Genomic DNA, 27,907 nt, shown 5'->3' on the forward strand with positions numbered 1-27,907 from the left:
TCTGTGAGGGAGGTGGAAGACTTTATCTTTCTTGTACTGGAGAAATGTTCTATGGTACAATTGCCTTCACAGTTTTGTTTGGGAGCTGAAAGTCTATTCTTCTTGTACAGGAAACACTTATATGGTACAATTGCCCTTTAGTCTGTGAGGGAGGTGGAAGACTTTATCTTTCTTGTACTGGAGAAATGTTATATGGTACAATTGCCTTCACAGTTTCGTTAGCAAAAGTTCACCTTTGAATTATCATTGACACATGCAGATAGTTTTGCATCACTGATAAGGCCACAGGATTTAACCAAAGCTTTTATATTTTCAAAGATGAATGAATGAAACAAAAAATGATAAGGCCACAGGATTTAACCAAAGCTTTTATATTTTCAAAGATGAATGAATGAAACAAAAATGATAAGGCCACAGGATTTAACCAAAGCTTTTATATTTTCAAAGATGAATGAATGAAAAAAAAAAATGATAAGGCCACAGGATTTAACCAAAGCTTTTATATTTTCAAAGATGAATGAATGAAATAAAAAATGATAAGGCCACACAGGATTTAAGCAAAGCATTATATTTTCAAAGATGTCAAAGATGAATGCATGAAAAAAAATGATAAGGCCACACTAACTAACCTAAGCTTTATACTTTCTGACTACGTTTATAGGACCAAAAGAGTTTACGAGTGTTATGTTTAAGGATACTGATGCCAAAGAGGATAGTGTGCAGATTTACAGAACAAGAGGCGTCAACCATTCCCTCTCACAAGTAGAATGCCCGAGAGTTGCACCAGAGTTGTTCCGTGACACTGCCTGGTCATCCTCAACACATGGTCGGACTGATCATTGATATCGTTAAAATCGGAAACCAGAAAATACGATGTCCTGGGTACAGTAATCTGACATCGCTGGGTGGAAGACTATATTTTTTTGTACAGGGAAAGTATTATATGGTTCAACTGCCTTGTGAGGGAGGTGGATGGATAGGACAGATACGTCGTGCTCCACAAAATAAAAAGCAAAGTTACAATGCGTTACCTTACACAAATAAAGGTCATGTTGTATGGAGACGTAGGTGTGTGTGTGTGTGTGTTCAGCGTGCCATATATACTGTAAATCATGTCTTGCCTAGAACGTCAAGACAAAAATACTGGCTGAATCTTTAACTGGATGGCTCGGCAGGTTCTTTTAAGTGCAACTGTCGGAGAAGGTACCGAACGGCTTTGACCTATTGGAATAGAATGTGAGCGAAATCTAGACATGGTGTTGTGTCGAAGTTGGTACCAATGGCTAGTCTAACCATTGGTACCCACCTAACTGACACTACCATGTCTAGAGTTTGCTTAAATTACGTACAAGAGACCAAGGAGTGTTTGATACTTTATAAACTACCTAGGAAGTGATACAGGTCAACAGAAGACATCCTAGCATGAGATTAGGAAGTTTGCAGTGTCACAGAACTACTCGGACTCACACAGCAAGGACAGGTGCAGTCTCAACAGTCATACAGGGAGTGGTTGATGACAGGAACAGCTCACTGCCCTCCTCAGCACCTAAGCAATGGGCCACAGCCAGTCTCTGTTCCCAAGTGTTAATTGTCAATTGTTTTGTTGAAAATTTACCGTAATTCAGTGCCACACCTCCGAGACATTTTCAGTTTCATTCTTAAAACCTAAAGAAAAAACCAGCACGAGATGAACCCTCGCACTGGCATGGAATGGGTTAATGCAACACTGTGTTTGGTGGGCAGTGCAGTCACTCAAGAGGAATGTTGTGCGCCACGCTGAAGCTCTCGCAGAATCTCTGGAAACTCCTGTGCATGTAGAGGTTGGAGATCTCGTAGGCTGTCTGGTTCTCACTGTTGCGTGCGTTGAGCGGGAAGCACATCGCCAGCAGGCCGTAGGCAAGCCTGATGTCCCCCTGGCAAGACAAGATAGTCAGCTCATGCAAGTCAACATCAACCAAATTACCTTCATGATTTCTATGCTCTTGTAAACCTCAATCTAAACCCCAATGTAATAGACCAGACAAAGTACAACTGATAGTTTCTACAGCCAAATAAGTCTTGGTATTTGATAAGTGTGTGAGAAATGTAACAACTATAGTGAGGGCTGCCTGCTTGTGTACCATGAATGTGACAAACTGTGTTGAGGCCGTCAATAATCATTGTTGGACCCCCAGAGGAGCAGTGGCCCCACGAGCCCTCCCAAGCTCACGGCTGGCAGAGGGCCCCTACAGCTCACTCCACTCACCATCATGGCGGCCATGGTGAGGGCGTTCTCCCCCCACGTGTTTTGTGTGGTGAGGTCCGGCACCTGCCTGGCCAGCAGCAGCGCCATATCCGTCATGCCGCTCCGCACCGCATGCAGGTACAGCTGCGTCATCGTGTCCATGTCAGGGGTGCTGCCGCTGCGCATGCTGGCAAGTATCAGCTGGTAGTCGTCTGTGGAGAGAAGTCATTGTTGGTGACCCGGACCAAGCTGACGAGGGCAAAGGCTGCACTGTGCCCTCACGTGACAGGCATCCCGGCTGTCTCTGGAGCATGGCTCAAGGCATGAACAGGAGCACAGGGGCACTCTGATCCAACAAGCCCTCACTGCAATAATTATCTTCACACTCCCACCACACACCTTGTGACTTTATATTTTGTACAGCTTCAGCCACAAAGCTACCTTTCCATTTCATTCATTCATCACTGACGCCTGCTCCTAGGATCTCCCACCAGGGGATGGCCACGGCAGAAGGGTTTCCATCTCTCTCTACCCAGACACTCCCTCCTTGCCTGCTCAAAGTTTCTCAAGGATCTTTCACCCCTCTCCCTGTCAGGGAGAGCTACCTTTCCCTTTACTATATTTTTTCATTATCATCCTGACACACACACGCAGCCTGGCTCCCTGTCCTCCTCAACACAGGCAGCAAACACTCACCCTGGCGAACAGCGTCCACGAACTCCTCCTTTGACAAGATGACGACTCGCTCTTCCATCCTCTTGAAGATCTCCTTGCTCTCCTCGGGGTCATACTCTGGCAGCCCAGCGATGATCCTGCCCACCACAACCTCCTCCTGCTCTGGCTGTCCCTGTTCCTGCCGGTGCACCTCGTCATCGGCCTGCCTGGAGGTGCCGGCCACTGGGCTCGCACTCCGCTGGAAGAATGTGATATTTACTTCATTAAAGTCTCACACGTTAATACTTGTATTTTACTGGTGGGAGTTTAGGTGTCAAATACTTAACTATAGGAGTGCAAATGATGTTGTGTTGAGTCAATTATTTGTGTAGTCAGTCTTAAAATGGGACACGATGCAAAGCTCTACAGGAGACTGACCCCCAACAGTACAAGCAAGGTAGAAAAAGCAAATCCTAACTCAATAATCTGAGGCTGTGTGCGGTGCCATGGGCCTTCAGCACTGCCAGGAGGGACAAAACTAATGAACTCATGGCTGGACCTGCTGAGTGAGGGTACTGCTGGAAAGAATAAAAAGTCTGGGCAATGATTAAAAACCTTTGGACTAGTGCAAGGCTGAAAAACCTAAGATACAAGTTCCCCCTTACCTCTCTGTCAGCCATTTCCGTGTTGTCTGATGAGTCTGATGGGGGCTTCTTCCTCCTGAAAGAAAAAAATAATAATAATAATAAATAAATTCAGACCTTAGACATATGAAACAATACACGGTTAAGTTTGCTGTACCGTATTCCCTACACAGCATATTCACTCTCCCTAATAATAGTGGTAATAAGGCCCCAAATACCCTTACTAATTACACAACTCACACACGGACACTATCACGCAAAGACAGACTGGGAGGAAGAGGAGCAAGCAGACAGATAGCAGGACCAAGCTCAAATATCAGTCACTATCTTCAATATCCACAGCCTCAGCACATCACCCAGACTGACTTAGAGAACTTGTATGAACAGCCAGATAAGGGTAGCTCCTCCTCCTCCTCCTCCTCCTCTTCCCTTTAACCCCTCCCTCCTCATCCTCCTCCTCTCTCTCCCTTCCTCTGACCTCGCCCTACCCTTTCATTCCCCTTACCACTTCTTCTTAATCCTCTTCCTCCTCCTCTCTCTCCCTTCCCATAGTGAACACCTCTGACCTGACCTTACCTCGCTCCTCTTCTTAATCCTCCTCCTCCACCTCCTGCTCCCTTCAACCTGACCTCACCTGACCTGACCTGATCCGGATAATTATGCTACAGAGGTCAGGTGTTACAGCAGAGGCAAGGAGGAGGAGAGTAAAGACAGGAAAGGATTGGTATTCTCTCTCTCTCTCTCTCTCTCTCTCTCTCTCTCTCTCTCTCTCAGGTAATTTCTCTCCCAATTTCATTTAATTCTTGCTTCTTTTCTCTCTCTCTCTCTCTCTCTCTCTCTCTCTCTCTCTCTCTCTCTCTCTCTGTATTTAATCTATTGAAAGTAAAATTATGAGAGAGAGAGAGAGAGAGAGAGAGAGAGAGCGCAGTGGAAATGAGTGTTGATAGTACATATAACCTCCGAGTGTAATCGTCAATAAAATAATAAAAATAATAATAATAATAATAATAATAATAATAATAATAATAATAATAATAATAATTAGAAAAAAGAGCAAACAAAAAAAATTAATAAGCCTTTACGAAACAAACACGTCACTCACTTTGGTCTGCCCCTCGGCCTGGCTCCCTTCACAGGCGTCGGTCTGGCTCCCTTCGCAGGCGTCCTCTTGGTCTGGGTCTTGGTGGCTGGCGAGGGCGTGTCACTCTGAACACAGACAAAGGAAAAACATCCAAATCGTCAGTCTTTTTACTTTTATTTTCATCTATTGTTTCTTTGTTTCTTTACTGATTTTTCATTTTTTTTTATATATTTAAGGTCTATTTTTCATTAGTGTTAAGATATATAAATTTAATTCGCCTCCGCTGGGGTCGTCCATGAGGCCCTTTAACCCCTTCACTCCAGCGACGCCGACATCAGCATCCGACGGCATCAGTTAGTCCTCTTATAAACCTCTTAATCCTCTTCCAATTTCTCTTAATCCTCTTCTAAACCTTTTAAGAGGATTAAGAGGAAGTTAGAGGAGGATTGAGAGGTTTAGAAGAGGATTGATCCTCTTCCATTTCCTCTTGACCCTTTCCATACTGTGACGCCGACGTCTGCGTCACGGATGGAGAGGGTTAAGAGAGCTACCCGCACTGTCGGCACCACCAAAAAAAAAAATATATATATGAAAGAAAATGAAAAAAAATGTGTATCTACGCACAATCTCACTCCACCACACACCTGACTCTTGGCCGAGGCTGAGGAGGCGTGCCGTGACTTGACCCGGGTGTACAGGTCGCCCTCAAGTGCCAGTTCCCCTTTCTGAACTCTCTCAAAGAACTTCCTCTCCTCCTGGCGTCTGGTGGAGCAAAAGGAATTAAGTAAATGAACATGAAGGAATGTTGCGATGGAAAAGACCATAATATCAAACAGAACCTTCCCCTCCCCTTCTCCTCCTCCTCCTCCTCCCCCACACAAACAGAACCCCTATAGTCTACCTCACATGGTCCGGGTTCTCCTCCTTCGCCGCCACCGCCTCGCTCTCGTACACCTTGGCCGAGGATTTCTTCCGCTTGATGCGCTGCTTGTGGGCGTACTCCTCCACCTTGTCCGAGGCGTGGGCCAGGTACGCCTCGGGCTCCCACGTCTCACCCGCGTCGTCGTGCCACGTCACCCGATAAAGATTCTGTCCCTGGGGAAAATAAAATAGCAATGTCAAAAATCTTCCTTTTCCATTTCCTCCTCAACTTAACACTGAATCTCCCGGACACTCACAAATCAACACACACAGTAAAAACTTGGGGAAGGAAAGATGTTTTAGAGACAAAAAGAAATATAGCTTCCCGCAAAGAGATATAGAGGTTTGGAACAGACTAAGTGAGGATGTAGTATCGGCGAGAAGTGTGCAAAGCTTTAAGGAAAAGTTGGATAAATGTAGATACAGAGACGGGACCACAGGACCGTAAAGCCCAGGCCCTGGAAAACTACAACTAGGTAAATACACACACAGAGACGTGCACTGAACTTTGAGGTAGAGGGCAGAAGACCACCAGGAAGGCCAAGGAAGATGTGGAGAAAGGTGGTGGGGGAAGATATGCGGAGGCTGAACATCAAGGAAGAAATGGCTATGGACCGGCAACAGTGGAGGAGGCTCATATCCCATCCAACCCCACCATAAGGAATAAATGGATGTTAAACGATGATGATGATGATGAGGTAAACACACACACACACACACACACACACACACACACACACACACACACACACACACACACACACACACACCTTACACTGCTCCGTACCTCAATGTCCATGCTGAATTACACACACTTCAAGCTCCCTCCCTTAAGCACACACAACCCCTCCCTGCCTCCCCCTTCCCCTACACACCTGCTGGGTTCTCTTCACACTCTTTTGGGAGATCTTGTCGATGTGTTTACTCAGGACGTTGACGTGGCGAATGTCCGCCTCGCTTGCACGCCGACCGAGTCTCTTCAGGCGCCTGGCTCGCTGGAAGGAAAAGGACAGATACTAACAAGATTCCCTTAGCATTTAAGTCTAACAAATCTAATAGGTTATAATCATCTGTACAGGAGCTAATAATTTCTGTACAGGTATTAACAGAAAGGAATTCCTATATGATGTTTAAGTCTACCAATTCAATAAGTGTTAAGGGTAAGAAAGAAAGAAAGAAAGAAAGGAAGGAAGGGAGAGAATAAGAATCAACACACACACACACACACACACACACACACACACACACACACACACACACACACACACACACACATACCCTTAACCGCTTCTTCTTATAATAATCCATGAACTCCTTCAGTGCAATCAGACCCTCCAAGTTCTCCAAGGGCTCCCAGGTGTCGTCGGAAGCAGAGTAGTTCTCCCAGCGCACTCGGAAACGTGACTCCTCCCGCCCACACTCCTGCCCACGGAACACAGGTCACGGAGGGAAGACAAGGTGAAGGAGGTCAAACTTAATGGGTGTAAACAAAAAGTGGTCAAAATTTTGGTTCGGTGAGTTGAAACGGTGTATTGATATGTTGGGTCATAGTGTGAGATAAGAGTGTCCAAGATATACTGACCACACAGACATACATTTGATAAGGAAAGGTACTTACATCTTTGACCCAACGGATGTCGATGATCTTCCTCACTGAGAACTCTCCCTCGTCGTTAGCGGAAGGGACCTCAGCATTGGTGGCGGAAGGGAGCTTAGAATCAGCGACGGAAGGGACATCAGAATCAGCCACAGAAGAGACATCAGAATCTGACGTAGAAAGGACATCAGCTCTGGTGGCAGAAGGGACCTTGGAATCAGCCTCGGAAGGGACCTCAGAATGGGACACAGAAGGGATCTCAGCTTTGGTGGCGGAAGGCACCTTAGAATCAGCCACGGAAGGGGCCTCAGAGTCGGACGCAGAAGAGACATCAGAATCAGACACAGAATGGACATCAGCACTGGTGGCAGAAGGGACCTTAGAATCAGCCACGGAAGGAGCCTTAGAATCAGCCACAGAAGGGACCTCAGAATCAGCCTCGGAAGAGACATCAGAATCGGACGCAGAAGAGACCTCAGCATTGGTGGCGGAAGGGACTTTAGAATCAGCCACGGAAGGGACCTCAGAATCGGACGCAGAAGTGACCTCAGCATTGTTGGTGGAAGGGATCTTAGAATCAGCGACGGAAGGGACATCAGAATCATCCTCGGAAGGTACCTCAGAATTGGACGCAGAAGTGACCTCAGTATTGGTGGCGGAAGGGACCTTAGAATCAGCCACGGAAGGGGCCTCAGAATCGGACGCAGAAGAGACATCGTAATAACACACAGAAGGGGCCTCAGCATTGGTTACGTAAGGCACCTCAGCACTTGCCATGGAAGGGGCCTTAGAATCAGCCACAGAAGGGACCTTAGAATCAGCCACGGAAGGAGCCTCAGAATCGGACGCAGAAGAGACATCAGAATAACACACAGAAGGGGCCTCAGCATTGGTTACGTAAGGCACCTCAGCACTTGCCATGGAAGGGACCTTAGAGTCAGCCACGGAAGGGCCCTCAGAATCAGCTGCAGAAGGGCCCTCAGCACTCCCATTAATCTCACCATCATTACTACTGTTTCTACTACTACTACTACTATTACTACTACTGCTGCTACTTTTAACGCTACTTCTACTCTGAACAGAATTACTACTACTACTACTTTTTACACTACCCTTATCACTGCTACTACTGCTGCTACTACTACTACTACTACTACTGCTACTGTTGCTTCTGCTTCTGCTGGTGCTGGGCTGTGGGTCGAGGTTGTTGGTCTCCTTCCCTGTATTTGAATCTGCCATTGTCGTTCTGAAATACACAAACACATTAACTCTCTCTATTCTTCTCCTTCTCGTTAAAAGTCATATTAATGCCTAAATATATCATAAATGTAAGTTCCTTTATTTTTCCACCGTCACAGAATCATTGCCATGTCATCATTTTCATTAGTTTCTACATCAATTTTCACCCCAGTCTACGTATTTCCGATTGCTAGCGTCTCATTATGTATCCACTGTTTCCCATCGTCACAGTCTTAACCATCATATTATTGTTATTCTTCTTTATTTCAATCTTTATCCCAGTCTATGTAACTAAACTTGCCTTCCTGCAATGCTTGGATGTATTAGCTCTCCCTTCCCTTCTCCTTCTTCTCATTCAAAGTCACATTAATAGCTAAATATATCATTAATTGAAGTTTGGATTTCCTTCACATTAAAACTAACTAAACTTGCCTTAATTCCTGCATCTCCTTTCCTTCTTTCTCTTCATTCTTCTCATTTGAGGTCACATTTTTCCTTCACATTAAAACTAACTAAACTTGCCTTAATTCCTGCAAGACTTGGACATATCAGCTCTCCTTTCCCTTCTTCTTCATCTCATTTGAGGTCACACTAATACCTAAATACTATATCATAAATGGATGTTTGGTTTTAAAATGTTTTATGCTGGTTTCATCATAATTTGAACAATCTGAATCAATTGAGCCAAATAAACTAAAAAGAGTCTGACATATATATTATTATACAGCCAGGGATTCATTTTTCATCTGATTTAATGGTTGGAATGAATGCAGGACCCCAAAAGACAACTAGTGAGACATTCCACAAGTCCTTATTGGCAAAAAGTTAAGATCCGATATTTTTCACACAGACCTTCTGAACACCCAGAATTTGATTAGCTCCCCAGAATTTTCCACAAGGATTTGGCTTTGCACTAATTGATAGGTGTTAGTAGACACCTAGATGAATACATTAGTGAAGCAATTTTTTGGTAAGCAATTTGTTTACAGATTGTCAAAATTTTGTGCTAATTTTCCCTAACTAATCAGGCAAGTCAGCTGCAACACATCACCTCCAGCTCTGAACAGGTGCCTCTCCACCCCTCAACCTTGCCACAGCCTCTCTGACCTCGGCCAGAGAGGGCAGGCTTACTTCGACGGGTGGATCGGCATCCGCCACCTGCAGCCCAGCGAGTGGAAGCTGCCCACGTGGAGGGGCTGCCATGAGGTAGAAGAGGAGGAGCCATTGTCAGGAGTCCAGAACCCACTCATATTTATCACCTCAAACACGCATTTTAACCCATTGTCAAGCCCTTTCCTACCATGTCCTGATACTTGGGGCTCACTTCTTTATTCTGACAGGCTGTGGAGGCTCGGGGGTCGCTGAAGGAGGCGAAACAGAAGGAAAAGGTGAGGGAGGTTGGTTGCTGTCAAGGCGGGAGGGAGAGCCAGTCCGTCCCAGAACCCACATTTTTATTCCTTCAAACACGCATTTTAACCCATTGTCAAACCCTTTCCTACCATGTCCTGATACTTGGGGCTCACCTCTTTATTCTGACGGGCGGTGAAGGCTCGGGGGTCGCTGAAGGAGGCGAAACAGAAGGAAGAAGAGGAAGAGGAGGAGGCCATTGTCCCTGAACCCACATTTTTATTCCTTCAAACACGCATTTTAACCCATTGTCAAGCCTTTTCCTACCATGTCCTGATACTTGGGGCTCGCCTCTTTATTCTGACGGACGGTGGAGGCTCGGGGGTCGCTGAAGGAGGCGAAACAGAAGGAAGAAGAGGACGAGGAGGAGGCCATTGTCAGAACCCACTCATATTTATCCCCTCAAACACGCATTTTAACCCCTTATCAAGCCTTTTCCTACCATGTCCTGATACTTGGGGCTCACCTCTTTATTCTGACGGGCGGTGGAGGCTCGGGGGTCGCTGAAGGAGGCGAAACAGAAGGAAGAAGAGGAAGAGGAGGAGGAGGAGGAGGAGGAGGCCATTGTCACAAACCACTCATATTTATCCCCTCAAACACGCATTTTAACCCATTGTCAAGCCCTTTCCTACCATGTCCTGATACTTGGGGCTCACCTCTTTATTCTGACGGGCGGTGGAGGCTCGGGGGTCGCTGAAGGAGGCGAAACAGAAGGAAGAAGAGGACATTATTTGGGGTCATTTTTTTCCTATCCTGTAGTTATCTTTTGGCCCTCTTTATTCTTACGGGCGGTATATTCGCTGAAGGAGGCGAAACAGAAGGAAGAAGAGGACGAGGAGGCCATAGTCAGAACCTCTCTCTGTCTGTCTGTCTGTCTGTGTCTCTCTCTCTCTCTCTCATGTCCTGATACTGGGCTCTCTCTCTTTATTCTGAAGTTGAGTTCTCGAGGCGCCTGCGTGAAGCTGCTCCGTTGGTTCGTATCCCTTGCTTCATTATTTGGGGTCATATTTTTCTCCTTTAATTATCTTTTGCTTTATTGTTTTGTTGTTGTATATTTGCTGGAAAACTTTGTGCCTCTCTCTGTCTGTCTCTCTCTCTCTCTCTCTCTCTCTGCTGTAAATTTCCTTATATGGTCAATACGTTTATTTTCTTCCTTTTTTTAACCTTCCCCTCCTTCCTTTCACCTCTCTCTCTCTCTCTTTCTCGCTTGCTCTCTCTCTCTCACACACACACACACACACACACACACACACTTGACAAGCCTTCCACAGTATCACAAAACCACAAACGTACAATTTTCTTTTATTCCTCAATTCCACGTACAGTAACAATTGTACATCATTACACAAACATAAATAAAAATCTTATACATTAAAAAAGAAGAAAACAAAAGCAATGGACTTCTCTCTTAAATAATAACAATAATAATAACAACAACAATGCCACTAGGAAATACTATAACCTAATCCTATATATATACTTGACTTAGGATATCAGTGGAGGAATTTTTGTAAACACGACCCAGCATTCATTTGTGACTAGGCCTATATTATTTTTGGGGGAGTGAGGGGGGCCATATTAGTACCCCCCCTACCCCCCCTCCTCCACCCCCCACCCACAGTTTACATACAAGTGCTGTCTTTTTTTTTTTTTTCTTTTCTTTTTGTTCTTGTGTTCTGCGATAGTGATGCTTTTTTGTTTTATTTTAATGTCATCGAAATGTGTCAATGTATTACCCTTTTGTGTGTGTGTGTGTGTGTGTGTGTGTGTGTGTTCCCTCTCCTCTTCGCTCATGTTCTTCCACGACAAGTTCAAGTTCAAGTTCACTATCTGATTCTTCTTCACATTCCTTCCTCCTCTTCCTCCTCCTCCTCCTCCTCTCTCACTCTTCACTAATATTCTTCTTGTTTCTTCTCATCCACACTACATCCTCCTCCTCCTCCTCATTTACATCTTCTTTCCTTCCTTCTTCAATGTTTATTTAGTGTTTCTTCTTATTCTGATCATCTCCTCCTCCTCCTCCTTCTCCTCCTCATTCATATTCCTCCTCCGTGTCGTCTCCGAGCGGGTTAATCACCCCGACAAAGTTCTTCTGCGGTTGATTCTTCGGGAGAGTGATACATATTGGTTTCGGTTTCTTCGCGACCCGTTTCGGTGACCTCTGTCGATACGTGACCTCCCCTCCGCGTGTTGTGGCGGCAGAGTGGGTGGAGGTGAAGTGGGATGTGGAGGGTGACCCGGTCTTGGTCTGGTCTGTGTTCCACCTGCCCCAGCGGCCTGAGTTCTCGTGTTCAGGACCCCTCGGCATCACGGCATCATACCAGTGAGCCTTGGGTGTTGGCAGGAGGCCGTGGAGTGGTCGTGGAGGCTGGCTGGTGGCGCCCCGGGAGATCTGAACTTGTGGTGGTTGTTTTGAGGCCCCAGAGAGTGACGGCCCCATACCACCCGCAGCCCCTCGTAACTGTGAACGTGGGTGTAGCTTGGGGGGGTCGCTGATACCAGGAGCAGGTGACGGGAGTACAGTGCTGCCGGGTGCAAGGACGTTCATGTCTGAGAGAACCTTGAGTGCATCTATGACGACAGGAGGGAGTGACTGCCCTGCGCTGCTCACGGCCCCTGCGAGGAGTGCATGTGAGGCTTGGTTAGGGCCCTTGGGAACAGTTGGAGTGGGTGATGGAAGTACACTCCCCTCGACAGATGCGAAGAGTGCGTGTGAGGGTTGACCGGGGGCCTCAGGGGACTGTACACTGCCTCCGGACATTACGTAGTTGGCGTATGCTGGTCGTTTGGGGTCCATGGTAAGAGCAGGAGGTGGTGGCGGCCCTACACTGTCTCTGGACCTGAGGAAGTGTAGGTATCCTGGTCGCTTGAGGGGGTCAGAAACAGGTGCTTGAGTGTCCCCTGAGAAGCGTGCGTGTGGTGATGACTTAGTCTCCTCGGTGAAGGCTGTAGCTCGGGACAGCCCTGCACTGCCCCCGCCAAGGTTCGTGTGCTGGGGCGGCTTGGGGTCATTGGCGGAGGTGGCAAAGTCGTCCTGCTGGTCCCGGACGATCTTGAGCTGCTCCGCTTTGACTGCCATGTACGCCTTCATGAGCTGGTCCTGGGAGGGGTTCGGCTGGCCATGGTACCGCAGGACCTCGCGGATGTAGGCGACGGTGGCGGGGGCGTCCATGTCCAGGCAGCGGCGGGCCAGGTGGCTGAGGCTGATGTCCCCCAGGATGGTCTGCTGGGTCTGTCGGGCCAGCAGGAAGGACAGCCGCTGCTCCGCCTCCTCAACGATGGCCTTCTTGATCACGCTGAGATGCCCGTCCTGGAGGATGCGGCGCAGCTTCTCCCGTATCATCTCCAGAAGGAACTTGTTGTCCATGTCGCTCACCACCACGATGGGGTCCACGCCACTGTCCTGCAGCTCCACCGCCCGCTGGTGCAGCAGCTTGAGGGACGGGAAGAGGGTGCCGAGCTTGTCCCCGAGGTGCGTCAGGACCTCCAGCACATTCACCACGTCCACGTCCACCTTGGCGGCCTTCCCCAGCGCTGTGGTGGAGGACTCACCCCTGGTGGCGGAGGTGGTGGTGGCGGTGATTGTGGTGGTGGAGTGCTCAGCTGCTGCGAAGGACCTGAACATTTCTGCGATGCCTTGCTTATTGCCGCTGTTGCTGGTGCTGTATGTGGCCCCCTGCATCTCCTTCCCCGCCCCGTGGCTGAAGGCGTCCCCACGCTGACCAGGCCGTGTGGGGCCACTCTGCTGTGCCTGGCCGTCCCTTGCCTGGTGCTGGTCGCTGCGCCCTTCACACTGAGGATCATCACCAAGTGCCTGCCGACCTGAGATGGCCATCCACAGGTCCCTGACAGGTCGGCTCGGCAGTGGAATTGTTTCCTCGTCCAGCTCCTCTCCCACCTCCTCCATCACATCCATCTCGTCGTGAAGCAACTCGTCCATGGGGATAAAGTTTCGACTGTGCTCTGTGGTGTGTTGGGCACCGGAGAGGGTCTGGCGCCAGCTACCCGGAGCCTGCCCACTATCCTCCTCCTCCTCTCCTCTGCTCTGAACCTCCTCCATGCTCTCTGAAGGTCCTTGCATGCTCAAACAGTACCACTTGCTCATATCCTTCTTGTGGTGATCGGACACTCCCGGAGCACTTGGGAGGTACCACTTACCCTCCACATCCTGCATCTTCGCTATGTTCTGTCCCAAGCCTCCCCTCATGGCCTCCACCAGCGACGGAGGGCCTGGCTGGCGGACCGGTGGCTGCGTGAGGTTGTCGAGTGGTGTGCGTCGCTGTCCGTCCCTGTTGGCACTCCCCAGAAGGCTCGGCATGTGACTCTCTTTGTATTCGACCTCCTGGCTTAGTTTGGTCATGTCCGGCAGCATAGTCACTGGGTAGTCTATCACTGGACTCTCCCACTTTTGCTTCTTGGCGAAGTGGCTTCCTAGATATTTCTGGGTCCTCTCCTCTCTCTTCCTCTTCCTCTTCCTTCTCTTCCTCTTCTTCCTGGCCTGGGTATCCGAACGAGAGCTATCACTGGAGTATGAGGAAGAGGAAGAGGAGGAGGAGGAACGACGAGACTTTTTGCCGGATGATAACACCTCAAGACACTGTTTCATCTTCACTGCCCAGGACTGTTCCAGGAGTTCCTCGAGGCGCTTGGTCCAGAAGATCCTCCACTCATCGGTAACATCGTATTGTGAGGGGTCGCCACCAAGGGCCAGGATGTTGCCAGTCTTCTTCTCGCAGAAACGCTCGTACTCGAAGCCGATGAGAGGGTGGAGGGAGGAGTTGGTACGGTACATCTCGCACTCTTTGTCGTGGACCTCGCGAAGGGTGATGAGCGCGTCCTGAACCAAGGTGTTCCGCTCGGAGTCCTGCTGACCTCGCGACCTGGTGAGAGTGGATAAGAGGGGTCAGATGGTGGACTGTGGAACCTATGGAAACGGTGTGTGTGTGTGTGGTGGAAGGCGTGGACGACCGAACACAACGGAGTATATGATGGTCGAGAGTGGAAGAGATGAAGCTCGTCCAACTCCAGAGGGGAAAATATGTCATGAAAAGAAGAAGAAGAAGAAGAAAATGAAAAAGAAGAAGGTGTGTGTGATGCAAGAGAGGAACGGAGAGAAAAATAAGCATGAAAATGAATGTGAAAAGTATGAAGAGAAAGAAGAAGAAGAAGAAGAAGGTGTGTGTCGCAAGAGAGGAGATAAAAATGAGCACAGAAATGAAAGTATGTGAAAAGTATGAAGAAGAAGAAGAAGAAGAAGAAAAAGTGTGTCGCAAGAGAGATAGAAAGTGAAAATATATGAAAAGTATGCAAAGGAAAGTGCTTGTAAATTCTCCATAGACAAAGAAAAGGAAAACAGAAGAGGAAAAAGAAAGAGAGAGAGAGAAACAGAGACAAAGAAAAGGAAAACAGGAGGAAAAAGAAAGAGAGAAACAGGGACAAAGAAAAGGAAAACAGGAGGAAAAAGAAAGAAAGAGAGAGAAACAGAGACAAAGAAAAGGAAAACAGGAGGAAAAAGAGAGAGAGAAACAGAGACAAAGAAAAGGAAAACAGGAGGAAAAAGAAAGAGAGAGAAACAGAGACAAAGAAAAGGAAAACAGGAGAGGAAAAAGAAAGAAAGAGAGAGAAACAGAGACAAAGAAAAGGAAAACAGGAGAGGAAAAAGAAAGAGAGAAAGAGGCAAAGAAAAGGAAAACAGGAGGAAAAAGAAAAAGAGAGAGAGAAACAGACAAAGAAAATGAAAACAGAAGACGGAAAAGAAAGAAAGAGAAAGAAACAGAGACAAAGAAAAGGAAAACAGGAGGAAAAAGAGAGAGAGAGAAACAGAGACAAAGAAAATGAAAACAGGAGAGGAAAAAGAAAGAAAAAGAAGAAAACAGAGAAAACCAGACAAAAAAAAAGTGAGGGAAAATATGAGAGAAAGAGGGAAAGAGGAAAAACAAGAGGAGGAAAGGAGAGAGAAAAGAAAGATGAAAAAAATGAATAAATAAGAAAGAAAGAAAGAAAACAAGATAATGATGAAACTATGGGCTATTTTTACCTTCCTTTCCCTCTTGAAACTGATCTTCCTCTTGAAACCGATCTTCCTCTTGAGACTGATTTTCTTCCTCTTGAGACCGGTCTTCTTCCTCTTGAAATTGATCTTCTTCCTCTTGAAACCGATCTTCCTCTTGAGACTGATTTTCTTCCTCTTGAGACCGGTCTTCTTCCTCTTGAAATTGATCTTCTTCCTCTTGAAACTGATCTTCGTCCTCTTGAAACTGATCTTCTTCCTCTTGAAATCGATCTTCTTCCTCTTGAAATTGATCTTCTTCCTCTTGAAACCGATCTTCGTCCTCTTGAGATCGATCTTCTTGAGACCGATTTTTTGCCTCGGCCTCTTGAAATCGATCTTCGTCCTCTTGAAACTGATCTTCCTCTTGAGACTGGTCTTTTGCCTCGTGAATTTGATCTTCTTCCTCTTGAAACCGATCTTTTGCCTCTTGAAGTCAATCTTCGTCCTCTTGAAAGTGATCTTTTGTCTCTTGAAACTGATCTTCCTCTTGAGACTGATCTTTTGCCTCTTGATATCGATCTTCGTCCTCTTGAAACTGATCTTTTGCCTCTTGAAACTGACCTTCTTCCTCTTGAGACTGATCTTCGTCCTCTTGAAATCGACCTCCCTCTCGACAGCGACCTCTTGAGTCTGGAAATTGATCTTCTGATTCTTGAAAGCGATCTCCGACCTCTTAAAAGCAATCTCCGTCCTCTTGAAATGGACCTCCTACTTCTTGACAGTGACCTTGACCTGCGACCTCTTGACAACGACCTTCTGCCTCTTGACAATGACCTGCCTCTTGAGATCGAGCGTCTGCCTCTTGAAACTGATCGCTGGCCTCTTGAAACAGATCGCCGGCCTCTTGAAACAGATCGCCGGCCTCTTGAGATGGACCTGACCCTGGCGAGAGGACTCTTAGGACTCTTACCCCTCGAGGTAGACTGCACGGACTGGCTGAGGGACCTTCTGTTCTTGGCAGGGGAAGCGCTCTGCGACATCCTCCCTCTCAGCACCTTCGGACTTTTACTTCTGGGACCGGTAATTTTCGGGTCCAAGGTTGTCGGGGTTTTCAGCAAGGGTGCGCGGAGACCATCCAGGGCTGACTTCCACCGCTGAGGGCTGGGTGACTTGTACTTAGACCCCATGGCTACACTAGGGGGCTGCATATCCGCCATGAGAGGTCTAATGTCTGGGGTGTCGCCGGGGGTAGGTGACGGACTGCTGTCGATGAAGTTCTCAGGGCTGTTGATGCTGGAGCAGGGCGATGAAGAGATAGTGATGTCACCCGAGGATACGTTGTCCAAATCCATGCTGTCGCCCTCGGGTACTGGCGACGAGGCGGGGGAGATGATGTCGACTAGTCCCGGGCTGGATGGACGGTTCACGTTTATCCGCTTCGCCTTCTTGTCTTTGCTACAACTGCGGGTTTTACGAGTGTGTCTGTGTCCCTTGCTCAGACTTCTGCTGCGACTGTGGGTTTTGTGTCTGTGGTTACTCCCGCTCCTCTCCCTGCTTCTGCTACGGCTGCAGGGTTTCCGATTGGTGGGGTTGAGTTCCTTACTTCTGCTTCGACTGCGGGTTCTGCGAGTTTTGTGTTTGCGATCCTTACTCCTGCTTCTGCTGCGACTGCGAGTTTTCAGTTTGCGCTCCTCGCTCCTACTTCTGCTACAGCTGCGGGTTTTGCAAGTTTTCTGCTTGCGATCCTTACTCCTGCTTCTGCTACGGCTGCGGGTTTTGCGTTTCATGTGTGCGCGTTCCTTACTCCTGTTCCTGCTCCTGCTGCGGGTGGCGTGTCTCTGCTCCTTGTCCCTGCACCTGTGGCGGTGTGCCGAGTCCCTGTGTGTGCCTGTGGTGGGCTCCGACAGATACTTGGCGTTGTCCAGAGCCGAGGTGATGGTCGTGAACCTTGGCAGCCTGTTGAGTGACTGCAGGGAGCCGAGGTAGTGGTCCCAAGACACGGCAGCTGCGACGACACTCTCCTGGTGGATGTTCTTGCCCTTCTTGTCCTTGGATTTCGACGTGGCGCCCAACTTCTGCAGGTCATCATCCAAGTGCCAGGAGGGGATGTTGTTCGCCTGTGACACCTCCTTGTTGAACCTCTTGACCTTCTCCTTGAGCAGCCTGGTGATGGTCTTGCTCTGTGGACATGCTGATTTGCTCCCCACCCTGCTGCTGTCCATGCTGAGGAGGAGGCTGTCAAAGGGGAGGATGGGGGTGGTGATGAAGGTGCAGTGGTGTGTGACGGACCTCAGCAGCTTCTCCACCCTCTTGGCCTCCTGCGTGAAGTGTCTCAACGCCTCGGAAGTGTCGTACGGGAAGGGGCACTTGGTCTTCTTGGGGTCTTTGGGGTGCTCGGACGGGGGAGTCATGTCAGCAAAGCTCACACTTAGGAAGACGAGCGCCCTGGACAGCCCCGAGAGGCGCTTCATGGCGGGGCTGTCGGGGGTGAGACTCCTGAGCCCCGGGTGTTCCTGCAGGACAAAGCTGCTCCGCTCGACACAATCCCTCTGCTGCCGAGCCACCATCCGCCCAAGGAGCCTGTCACCGACCACCACCACCTGGCTGAACCTGAGATTGGTGGTGACCCGGATGGCACGCTGCAGCTGCGGGAGGATGTAGCGCTCCACCAGGTCCAGCGTGGGCATGTACCCGTCCTGGAGGAGCTCGTCCGTGAACCTCCGACACGACGCGGCGCTGTTGAACGTGAACGGGACGAGGCTGAGCGACGGGTACAAGGGGCCGTTCACCTTGTCCACGGCGTCCTTGAACTTCTGCAGGATGTGGTGGTCTAGAGTCTCCGCCTTGGCCGCGTGTGGTGTGCCGTGGCCCGTGGCGATGAAGTGCTCCTTAGCCTGTATAGCGTTGTAGTTTCCCATGTCCACGGGCAGCACAGGGAAGAAGAGGACCCTGGAGCCATTCCCAAGGACCTTCTCGACCATTTTCTTCCTCCTCGTCAGGAAGTTCACGAGGTTGAAGTCGAATTTCTTGTTCTTGACGGCACAGACCATCTCCTTCATGCTCAAATCTCCGCAACTCTGGCATTCCTTGGGGACTTGTAACTGGACAAGTGTTTGGTGAAGCCCCGCCAGGCACAGCAATAGGGTACCTTGTGCGTCCTCCTCCTCCTCCTCCTCCTTCTTCTTCTTCACTACTACCTCCTTCTCAACCACCTTCAGCAGCTCCGGTAGAGAGAGTTCCGGGTCCACCAGCACCTGATCAACCACCTTCAGATGCTCTTGGATGTCTGGGGTCGCAAGGAGGGACATGCGCGCGTCACCCACAATCACGACTCTTCCGAACCGCTTGAGCTGGGAAGGGAAGGATGATGTTAGTTACTGTTACTACTACTACTACTACTACTACTACTACTACTACTATTACTACTACTACAATTCTATCTACTCTTTATAACATTACACACAATATTTTCCTTCTATATTTAAAATTTTGAGAAGAATGTGAATTTTGGAGTATGAAGTCTCTCTCTCTCTCTCTCTCTCTCTCTCTCTCTCTCTCTCTCTCTCTCTCTCTCTCTCTCTCTCTCTCTCTCTCTCTCTCTCTCATTACCTTTTTAGAAGAGAGCATTTTGGGAGGCTCATCGGCAGGCTTGTCTTCCTCGGTCACCCCTGTCTTCGTATCGCATATAGACCCTTTTTCCTCCTCCCTCCTCTTATCATTTTCCTCCATCTCCTCTTCTTCACGGATGGAGGAAAGGAACTCTTCTAAATCCTTCTCCTTCTGCTCCTCCTCCTCCTCCTCCTTCGTGGTCTTCCGCCTCCTCTTCTCGGCACTCTCGGTCTTGCAGTCGAGCGTTCTTTTGTTTACTTGCGTTTTCGTTCCGTCTATATTTCCGTCTCCTTTGTTCTTGGTGGTTATCAGTTCTGTTGCCTCTCCGTTCTTTAGCGCATCTTCTTCTTGTGGTTTTGTTCCGTTTTTCTCCTTATTTCCATCTTCTTTCCTGGTTGCCTCTTCCTCTTTCTCCTCTTTTCCCTCTTTCCTCTTTATCAAATCTTCTTCCTCTTGTGGTTTTGTTTTGTCTGTGTCCTTATTTCCATCTTCTTTCCTGGTTCTGTCTTCCTCTTTCTCCTGTTTTCCCTCTTCCCTCTTTATCAAATCTTCTTCCTCTTGTGGTTTTCCTTCACCCATGTCCCCATCTCCATCTTCTTTCCTGGTTGCCTCCTCCTCTTTCTCCTGTTTTCCCTCTTTCCTCTTTATCAAATCTTCTTCCTCTTGTGGTTTTCCTTCACCCATGTCCCCATCTACATTTTCTTTCCTGGTTGTCTCCTCCTCTTCCTCCTCCGTCTTCATTTCCTCAGTTTGTTTGGAGTCCCTTTCGTCTTTCCTCTCCACCTCTCTGTCGCTCAATGACCCGGTTTTCTCCATTTCCAGGTCATGTTTTTCTTCTTTGACCCTCTTCTGTGATGCCTCAAAATTCCTGTCCTCTCCCGCTCTGTCTCCCAATGACCCGGCGTTTTCTGTTTCCAGGTCATGTTTTTCTTCTTTGACCCTCTTCTGAGATGCCTCAAGATCCCTGTCCAGTGCCGCTCTGTCTCCCAATGACCCGGCGTTCTCTGTTTCCAGGTCATGTTTTTCTTCTTTGACCCTCTTCTGTGATGCCTCAAGATCCCTGTCCTGTGCCGCTCTGTCTCCCAATGACCCGGCGTTCTCTGTTTCCAGGTCATGTTTTTCTTCTTTGACCCTCTTCTGTGATGCCTCAAAATCCCCTTCCTTCGTCTCATCCTTCCTCTGTCCCTCTCTGTCGCCCACTGACCCGACTTTCTCCATTTCCAGGTCACGTTTTTCTTCTTTGACCCTCTTCTGTGATGCCCCAAGATCCCTTTCCTCCGCCTGGGTGACCTGCGGAGGCTTGTCTTCATCGTGCGTGTGTGAACGGTTGTCTTCGCTTCCACTCTCAGGCTTCTCACTTTTGTCCTCTTTCGGTGCGGTGTGAGTGTCTTCCTGTGGTGGTATATCCTGGTTGTCTTCTGGAGGGGTTAAGTTAGGTTTGTCTTCCCCCTCGGTGCCCCTGTCTTCACTTGCCGATCGTGCGTTTGATAATTTTGATGTTTTTTCCTCGGCGTCAAAATTCGTGATTTCGTCTGCCATTACGAGGTTGACGGTACTGGGCGGCGATATTTTTTTACCACCTTCGCCGTTTTCCTCATCCTCGGCGATCCGTTCCACATTACGAGCGTGGATACCTTGACTTCCATCCCTAATATCCACCTCCACGTCCTTACCACCCGCCGTCAAGGGCCTAGTGGGTTCCTCTTTCGCCCCATCCACTTGCTTTCTCCCTCTGGTGCTGCGTCGTAAGGGAAGCACTGGTGGACTGGTCACTTTCTTGGTCTGCTTCCCGCGCCTCGTTCTGGTGGCAATACCCATCTCGTTTTTGGTTGCCTGGTTGTTCGGTGGTTGCAATGCTTCCTCCTGCTTCGTTTCGGTTGTTTCGGTTATGGTTGCGTTCGGTTCGGCCCGTCTGGTTGCTCTGGTTCTCATAGATGGTGTTGGTTTCTTGGGTTTCCTGTTCTCGGTTGCTGTTTGTGGTTGTGGTTGTGTTTTCGATCCTCCTAATCCCTTGTTTTGTGTCGTTGATCCTCCTTGTGATTCTCCGAGAGTGGGTTTCAATCCCTTATAGTCCGGGTCAATGCTGTCTCTTGCAATGTCGGTTAGGCTTGAGTCTACGTTCTCGGGTTTCAATTCCGTGTTACCGAGCTCTATACTATTTGATCCTAAGACCTTTTCCTGTACGGCAATTTCAGTGGGTTCCAATTTCATGACTGTATCTGTATGTCTCCGTAAAGCCTTGCCATCTACATCAACTTCAACCTTACTATCTACACTCTTTTCTTTTGTTTCTATCCCAGATTTCACTTCGTTTTCTTTCTTCCCGTTTTCCTGTTTCCTGATCTCCGTTTTCTTTGTGTCTCTGCCTTCGTTTTCACTCCCATTCTCTCCTTCTTTACGAGCTTCACTTGGAGGTACAGAGCCATCCATTAAGACATCTTGGTTCTCTCTATCTTTGGTGTTGTCGGAAGGATCTCGGTTTTCGCTTCCAGTCTTTTCAATAGCTTCACTTACGGTTAGATTTCCAGCCTCTATGCCTTGCTGGTTCGTCTTGGGAAGGCTCTCGTTGAAGGTTGAAGTCAATTTTGGTTCAACTTCATATGGGGTTAGATTTGCAGCCTCTACTCCTTGCTGGTTGGTCTGGGAAAGGTTGTGGTTATCAGTTAAAGTCAATTTTGGTTTATCTTCACTTGGGGTCAAATTTGCAGCCTCTATGCCTTGTTGGTTGGTCTGGGAAGGGCTCTGGTTTTCGGTTAAAGTCAATTTTGGTTTATCTTCACTTGGGGTCAAATTTGCAGCCTCTACGCCTTGCTGGTTGGTCTGGGAAAGGTTGTGGTTTTCGGTTAAAGTCAATTTTGGTTTATCTTCACTTGGGGTCAAATTTGCAGCCTCTATGCCATTCTGGTTGGTCTGGGAGAGGTGCTGGTTTACGGTTGAAGTCTTTTTTGGTTTATCTTCACTTGGGGTCAAATTTGCAGCCTCTACGCCATTCTGGTTGGTCTGGGAGAGGTGCTGGTTTACGGTTGAAGTCTTTTTTGGTTTATCTTCACTTGGGGTTAGATTTGCAGCCTCTATGCCTTTCTGGTTGGTCTGGGGAAGGCTCTGGTTGAAGGTTCCGATCATTCTTTGTTTATCTTCACTTGGGGCCAAATTTGCAGCCTCTATGCCTTGCTGGTTGGTCTGGGGAAGGCTCGTTTTTTTAAAAAAGTCAATTTTGGTTTATCTTCACTTGGGGCCAAATTTGCAGCCTCTATGCCTTGCTGGTTGGTCTGGGGAAGGCTCGGGTTGAAAGTTCCGATCACTCTTTGTTTACCTTCACTTGGGGTCAAACTTGCAGCCTCTCCTTTCTGGTTTACTCTCTCTCTGACACCGTTCCTTTTGGTCTCATCTGGTGCAGTCTTGCTCTCTCGGTCTCGGTCTGGTTTCCTGCCGGACTCCTCACCCGCGTCTCTCTCCTGTCTGGGAGTTGGTGCGGATGACGATGGTTTTTTTTGGAAGCTTGACGTTGATGGTGCCTCTCTTCTCGGTGTGGATGAGGACGCGGATGATGATAGTTTAGCTCTGTTGCTTGATGAAGACGCTGATTTCTGGGCGGATGACGAGGCCCCCTTTCTCGATGATGATGAGGATAACGATCCCTTTCTGGAGGAGGACGAGGGTGGATCCTTCCGGGGGGTTTTCGATCTCCTCCTCCTTGACTTCTCCGAACTATACGTCCTCCTCGGAGACCTCACGTTGCGTCTACTCCTGTCGTTCCCTTCGTCGTCTTTCCTCGAGCGTGTATTCGAACTCCTACCGTCCCTATACCTCGAACTTGTCCTTGATGGCTTAGAGTAACTCCCCTTATCCCTCGAATCCTTGGGGTCATCTCTACTTCTTCTTGACCTCTCCCGCGACCTGCTACGGTGACCTCGTTTCGACCGTGATGAGACCGTGTTTGACCGTCCTTGGCGAGGATGGTGGTGCTGAGTGGAGGGTCGTTCAGCCTTGTCTCCACCTCTTCCACTTCCACCATCCTCCTCCTCCGCCTCCTCCTCCTCGTCAAATGCATCGTCAACAACCTCAAAGTCGTCGAAGTTGATGTAGTCCGAGTCGTCGCCGCCGTCGCCTGCCTCATCATCTGAAACACAAGTCTGGGTGAGTGAGTGAGAGAGAGACAGGGTGAGTAAAGGAGAGTGTGAGTGAGTGTGTGTGTGTGTGTGTGTGTGTGTGAGTGAGGGAGACAGGGAGAGTGAGTGAATGTGAGAGGGAGAGACAGGGAAAGAGAGTGTGAGTGAGTAAGTGTGGGTGAGTTTGTGAATGTCTGAATGAGTGACTGAGCGAGTGAACGGCTGAGTGAATAAGTTGACATATAAGCGACACAGTGAGTAATTGGAGAGAAGAAAGGAAGGAGAGAAAGAAGATTAAAGAGAAAGGAAGAAGGGAGAAAGGGGAGTAGAAGAGAGGAAAGGGAGATGGTAAAAAGAAGAAGGAGGGAAGGGAGAGAAGGAGGAAGAAGGGAGTGCGTAGATGTAAATAAAGATAGATAAGAAAGCGCTTGGCATATACTAGTCTCTTAGGAGGAGAAAAATCAAGTCTTTCGTTACGTATAAAACAAAATTAAGACAACGTAAACTCCTAAATCTCGCTGACCTAAAAAATTAAGCTAAAACTAGATGAAATAAAATAAATAAATAAATAAACAAATGAAATAAACATCACCTTATCAATAATTCCTGGTTCCCCTACAATCCACGCCTTTGTTGACATGCTAGAGATTAATTAGCATTCACAGAGCCACAAAACCTCACCTTCTCTTCTTATTTCTCAGTGCTGTGTGTGTGTGTGTGTGTGTGTGTGTGTGTGTGTGTGTGTGTACTTACTCAGGGGGGGCGACACAGTTAGCGGGTGTGGACTGTCTACCACGCCTGCAGGCTGTCCCACACCCGCCTTCCCTTCTTCCACATGTGCAGGCTCCTCTTCCACACCTGCCTCTGTCTCCTGGTCCACATGCGCTGGTTCCACACCCGCCATGGCTTGTTCCTCCTCCACACCCGTTTTCGCTCCACTTTCCTCCGCGCCCGCTGCCTCGTCTCCCTTTGTTTCCTCCACACCTGGTACTCTTTCCTCCCTTCTTCCGTTCGTTTCCTCCACATCTGCGACCTTTTCTTTCTTCTCTCCATTTTCTTTCTCCACATCTGCAGCTTTTTCTCGCTTTCCGATCTCCGTTTCCTCCACGTCTCCTGTTTTTACGGATTCCACGTTCTCCACTTCTTCCATCTTCTTTTTATCTGCTTCTTCCTCCACTCCGTCTTTTTTTACGTCATGACTGGCCTTGGAATTCACTGCTGTCGCCTCTACGCTCACCACCTCTCGTATTTCTGCATCGTTTCCATCCGCTGCGTTTTCCATCACTCCCTTACTCATTACGTCTGGAATCGTCGTCGTCTTGGCTTCGTCGTCCATTCCCGCTGCTCCACCATCGACGTCGCGGCCCTCCATCTTCTTCTCGGTCTACATCATCGCATTTCCGTTTGTCACACCACTACGAAACACTCGACAACTCAGCTCCGTCACGTAACACTATTCCTACGATGCCCGGTCCCCTCGTACAAGCTTCCCTCAAGGGGGTGACCGCGGCAGAAGCATCGCCGGATGTTCCCCCGATCCGTCACTCTCTCCTTCTCTCTTTGTATCACTGCACGACACTAAAATTCACCGATCGAAAATGCGTAGGAGTCGACTGTCGGCACTTGTGTTTTCCCTTTTTTTCAATGGGTTCGGTACGGCAAATCAGCTTTACGAGGAGAGCTGATGGACTGTCCTGTGTTAGTCTGCGCAAGAACTCAAGTCTAGCATAAGAGAAGGAACTATAGGCGAGTGGATATCCTAGCTGTCACAGGGTCCCAGAACTCAAGTCTAGCATAAGCAAAGGAACTATAGGCGAGTGGATAACCTAGCTGTCAGAGGGTCCCATCACGGAAGCACCCAGGAAGATGTTCACTGAAGGTCCAGATGCCCGAAGTCGCTGTTACCTCCTACTGCTGGTGATGATGGTGATATGACAGGGAGGTGAAAGGCATATGATTCCCTGGTTCGCCATCTCTCTGCACCTATCACGACGCACAATCGCTGCATCACGCTTCCTCTGGTATCTCTCGGTAATGCTGGTGACCTCAAACACTAGGGATGGAAATTCTATGGTTCTCTGGTTCTCCTTCTCTTCTGCATCTGTGGTGGGTGAAGATCCAGAGTGGAGATGTCTGTGATAACTCGTGGTGGTGATGTTATGTGGCTTTTCGAATGGCGGTCATGACTTGAGTGCAGAAAATACAGGCGATCGGGTGACTGACAGTTGTGGGATTGCAGTACCACCTCACACACACACACACGCAAAAAAAATACACACGTTATGTTTCTTAATCGCAGTCACAACTCGTGTAAAATTACGGGCAATCACCTGACTAACACTCGTGGCTTTGCAGTAGAGCGGAAACACACTGGTTATGACACTGACACTTGCGTTGTGCCGGTGCGTACATACACCCGACACACACACACGAACACACGACACAGGTGGTTCAGGTCACAGTCTGGTGGGCGGCCCTGGTGGTGGCAGCAGTGCGCGGTGGTGGTGGTGATGGTGATTAGTCTACCTCAAGGATGTCGCCCACGGCCCCTCCAGCAACAGCCACGATGGGCAGGATCAGCGAGGAATGTGGTCATGGCATCCTACAGTCAGCGTCCTGCAGTCACGGCGTCCAGCAGTCCACGTCCATCGTCCATCCCTAACCCCAGGAATCCCTAAGGCAGCCTGTGGGGTGGTGAAGGATGGGATGTATCCTTAAGACAGACTTTATGATAGAGGTCAAACTTAAAGCATTACCGGCTGGTCCCTTGCAGCGCTGGCCCCTCCCTCCGTGGCCGGCAAGACCTCCGGCTGACTTACTGACTCGCTGGGGCGGGAGACTCCTTCAGGCAGCAGCGGTCCCGTGCAGGAAGCTGTGGTTAGCCTGGGGAGTGACTTACTGATAAAGAAGAAGGTGGTCAAGGACTAACACAGAGGTTGTAAGGCACTGAGTCAGGGCTTGACAACTCATGATGCTTCAGGAGCCATTCTGTTTAGGATTCATAGAAAAAAATATTTAACTCTGAACTGCAATGCAGAAATTGTCTCTTAGAAACAGAAATCTACCTCAAAAATATGAGGCATGACAACTCAGTATGCACACACTTGTTATTAACAGGTGCTACACAAAGCCCTGAGGTGGGCCTGTGGTGTGGCTGTGGTGGCGGGGGCCGGGCCGGGCGCTGCAAGCACACTGACACACACTGTTAAGCTGATGGCAGAACCACCGGCCACAAAATCAGATTAATGAAGTTACTGAGTGAGTCGCTGGAGCATGTGAGTGTTCTTGCCTCGCAGCCACCCCAACCACCACCACCAACACCACCACAATCAGGGTTCACTTGTGGATGTGATAAGACAAGTTACGGAACATTGCATTGTGTTGCCACTACTGTGCTAAACATATTTTGGGATGAAACACATAACTCGTACAGTATACCTATACAGCAAGTACAGTCAACATTTTTATAGTATATGGGAGAGAAAAAAATATATAATTATATTAGTAAGCCTAATCCTACAGCTTGATGTTTTCATTCCATCACAGTTATGTTGCTGCAGGTAAGGCACAACATTGCCGATAACCATACAAAAGAAACTTGTACAACTGAACACACGAGGCGGCCACAGCCAAAAATAAAGTTACAAAGAAATGAATAAGTTTACAAACAAGGTAAATGAAGCAGATCCTTCCCCCCCGATGTGCACAGGCCACAACGGCTGCAGGGGTGACAGTGGCAGCACACAGCACACCCCTTCCTCCCTCCTTGTCCCTCACAGCTGAGTCTGGAGGTTGTGATGCTACCCCGCGCTGTCTGGCAACCCTTCAAGTGCAGTGCAGGAGCTGGGAGACTCCTACGCCAACAGACTTGACAACCCCACAAGGAGTTTAGAAGTACTCTGGGCTGCTGAGGAGTGTGTGGAGGCTGGAGACAGGAGGCAGGGCAGCAGGATCAGGATCAGGAGGCTGTGGCTATAGATGAAGCGAAGATAGGCTTTCTCCTCCCCTATACCGGATTACGAGTCAACACGTGATCAGGCCATGGTGGTGAAACACACACACACACACACACACACACACACACACACACACACACACACACACACACACACATATACATACACATACACATATAATATTCACCTGTTTGAGCTTATATAACCCCCGTGGCGCCCCTGCCGTCTATTGCCACATGGGTAGGCGCCAAAATCCACCCCCGGAGATAAAAGAGTGCGCGATGCTGTGTTTGCGTCGCTTACTCTCCGGTGCTGAGATGCGTGCTCGTTTTCCCTTTTCACTTTTTCCTCTTTTTTCTTATTTTTCTTCTTTCTCCTTGTCTTCTCGTTTTCTTCTGTGGTGTTGGATTGTTTTTTTCTGTTTTTCTCTTTCTCATTTCTCATTCTGTCTCCTCCTCATCTTCCTCTTCCTTT

The 27,907-nt window shown here is 48.6% G+C and overlaps 1 protein-coding gene across 1 annotated transcript; it reads right to left on the reverse strand.

The window, feature by feature from the left end:
• Positions 1-27: 27 nt before the first annotated feature.
• On the reverse strand, positions 28-27,514 carry LOC126985183 (uncharacterized). Its single transcript, XM_050839738.1, has 16 exons — positions 24,231-27,514; positions 22,617-23,488; positions 19,369-22,437; positions 15,805-19,109; positions 11,802-14,647; positions 9,685-9,883; positions 7,143-8,367; positions 6,803-6,946; positions 6,400-6,519; positions 5,505-5,698; positions 5,248-5,365; positions 4,625-4,728; positions 3,544-3,598; positions 2,921-3,137; positions 2,246-2,436; positions 28-1,913 (listed from the first exon to the last, which is right to left on the reverse strand). Exons 1-16 carry the CDS (start codon positions 24,847-24,849, stop codon positions 1,749-1,751), a joined length of 13,443 nt encoding a protein of 4,480 aa, XP_050695695.1. The 5' UTR covers positions 24,850-27,514; the 3' UTR covers positions 28-1,748.
• Between the last annotated feature and the right edge of the window lie 393 nt (positions 27,515-27,907).

The sequence above is a fragment of the Eriocheir sinensis genome, chromosome 59 (assembly GCF_024679095.1).
Source record: "Eriocheir sinensis breed Jianghai 21 chromosome 59, ASM2467909v1, whole genome shotgun sequence".
In the NCBI taxonomy this organism is placed as follows: domain Eukaryota; kingdom Metazoa; phylum Arthropoda; class Malacostraca; order Decapoda; family Varunidae; genus Eriocheir; species Eriocheir sinensis.

What these genes read in the sequence shown, in the direction of transcription:
- LOC126985183 (XM_050839738.1), bottom strand. Translation starts at nt 24,849, where the DNA reads ATGGAGGGCCGCGACGTCGATGGTGGAGCAGCGGGAATGGACGACGAA. An exon ending in CACGGAGGAGGAATATGAAT is followed by an intron (nt 9,884 to 11,801) that starts GAGGAGGAGAAG and finishes CAGAATAAAGAG; the next exon opens with GTGAGCCCCAAGTATCAGGA. An exon ending in CGTGGACGCTGTTCGCCAGG is followed by an intron (nt 2,437 to 2,920) that starts GTGAGTGTTTGC and finishes TTCTCTCCACAG; the next exon opens with ACGACTACCAGCTGATACTT.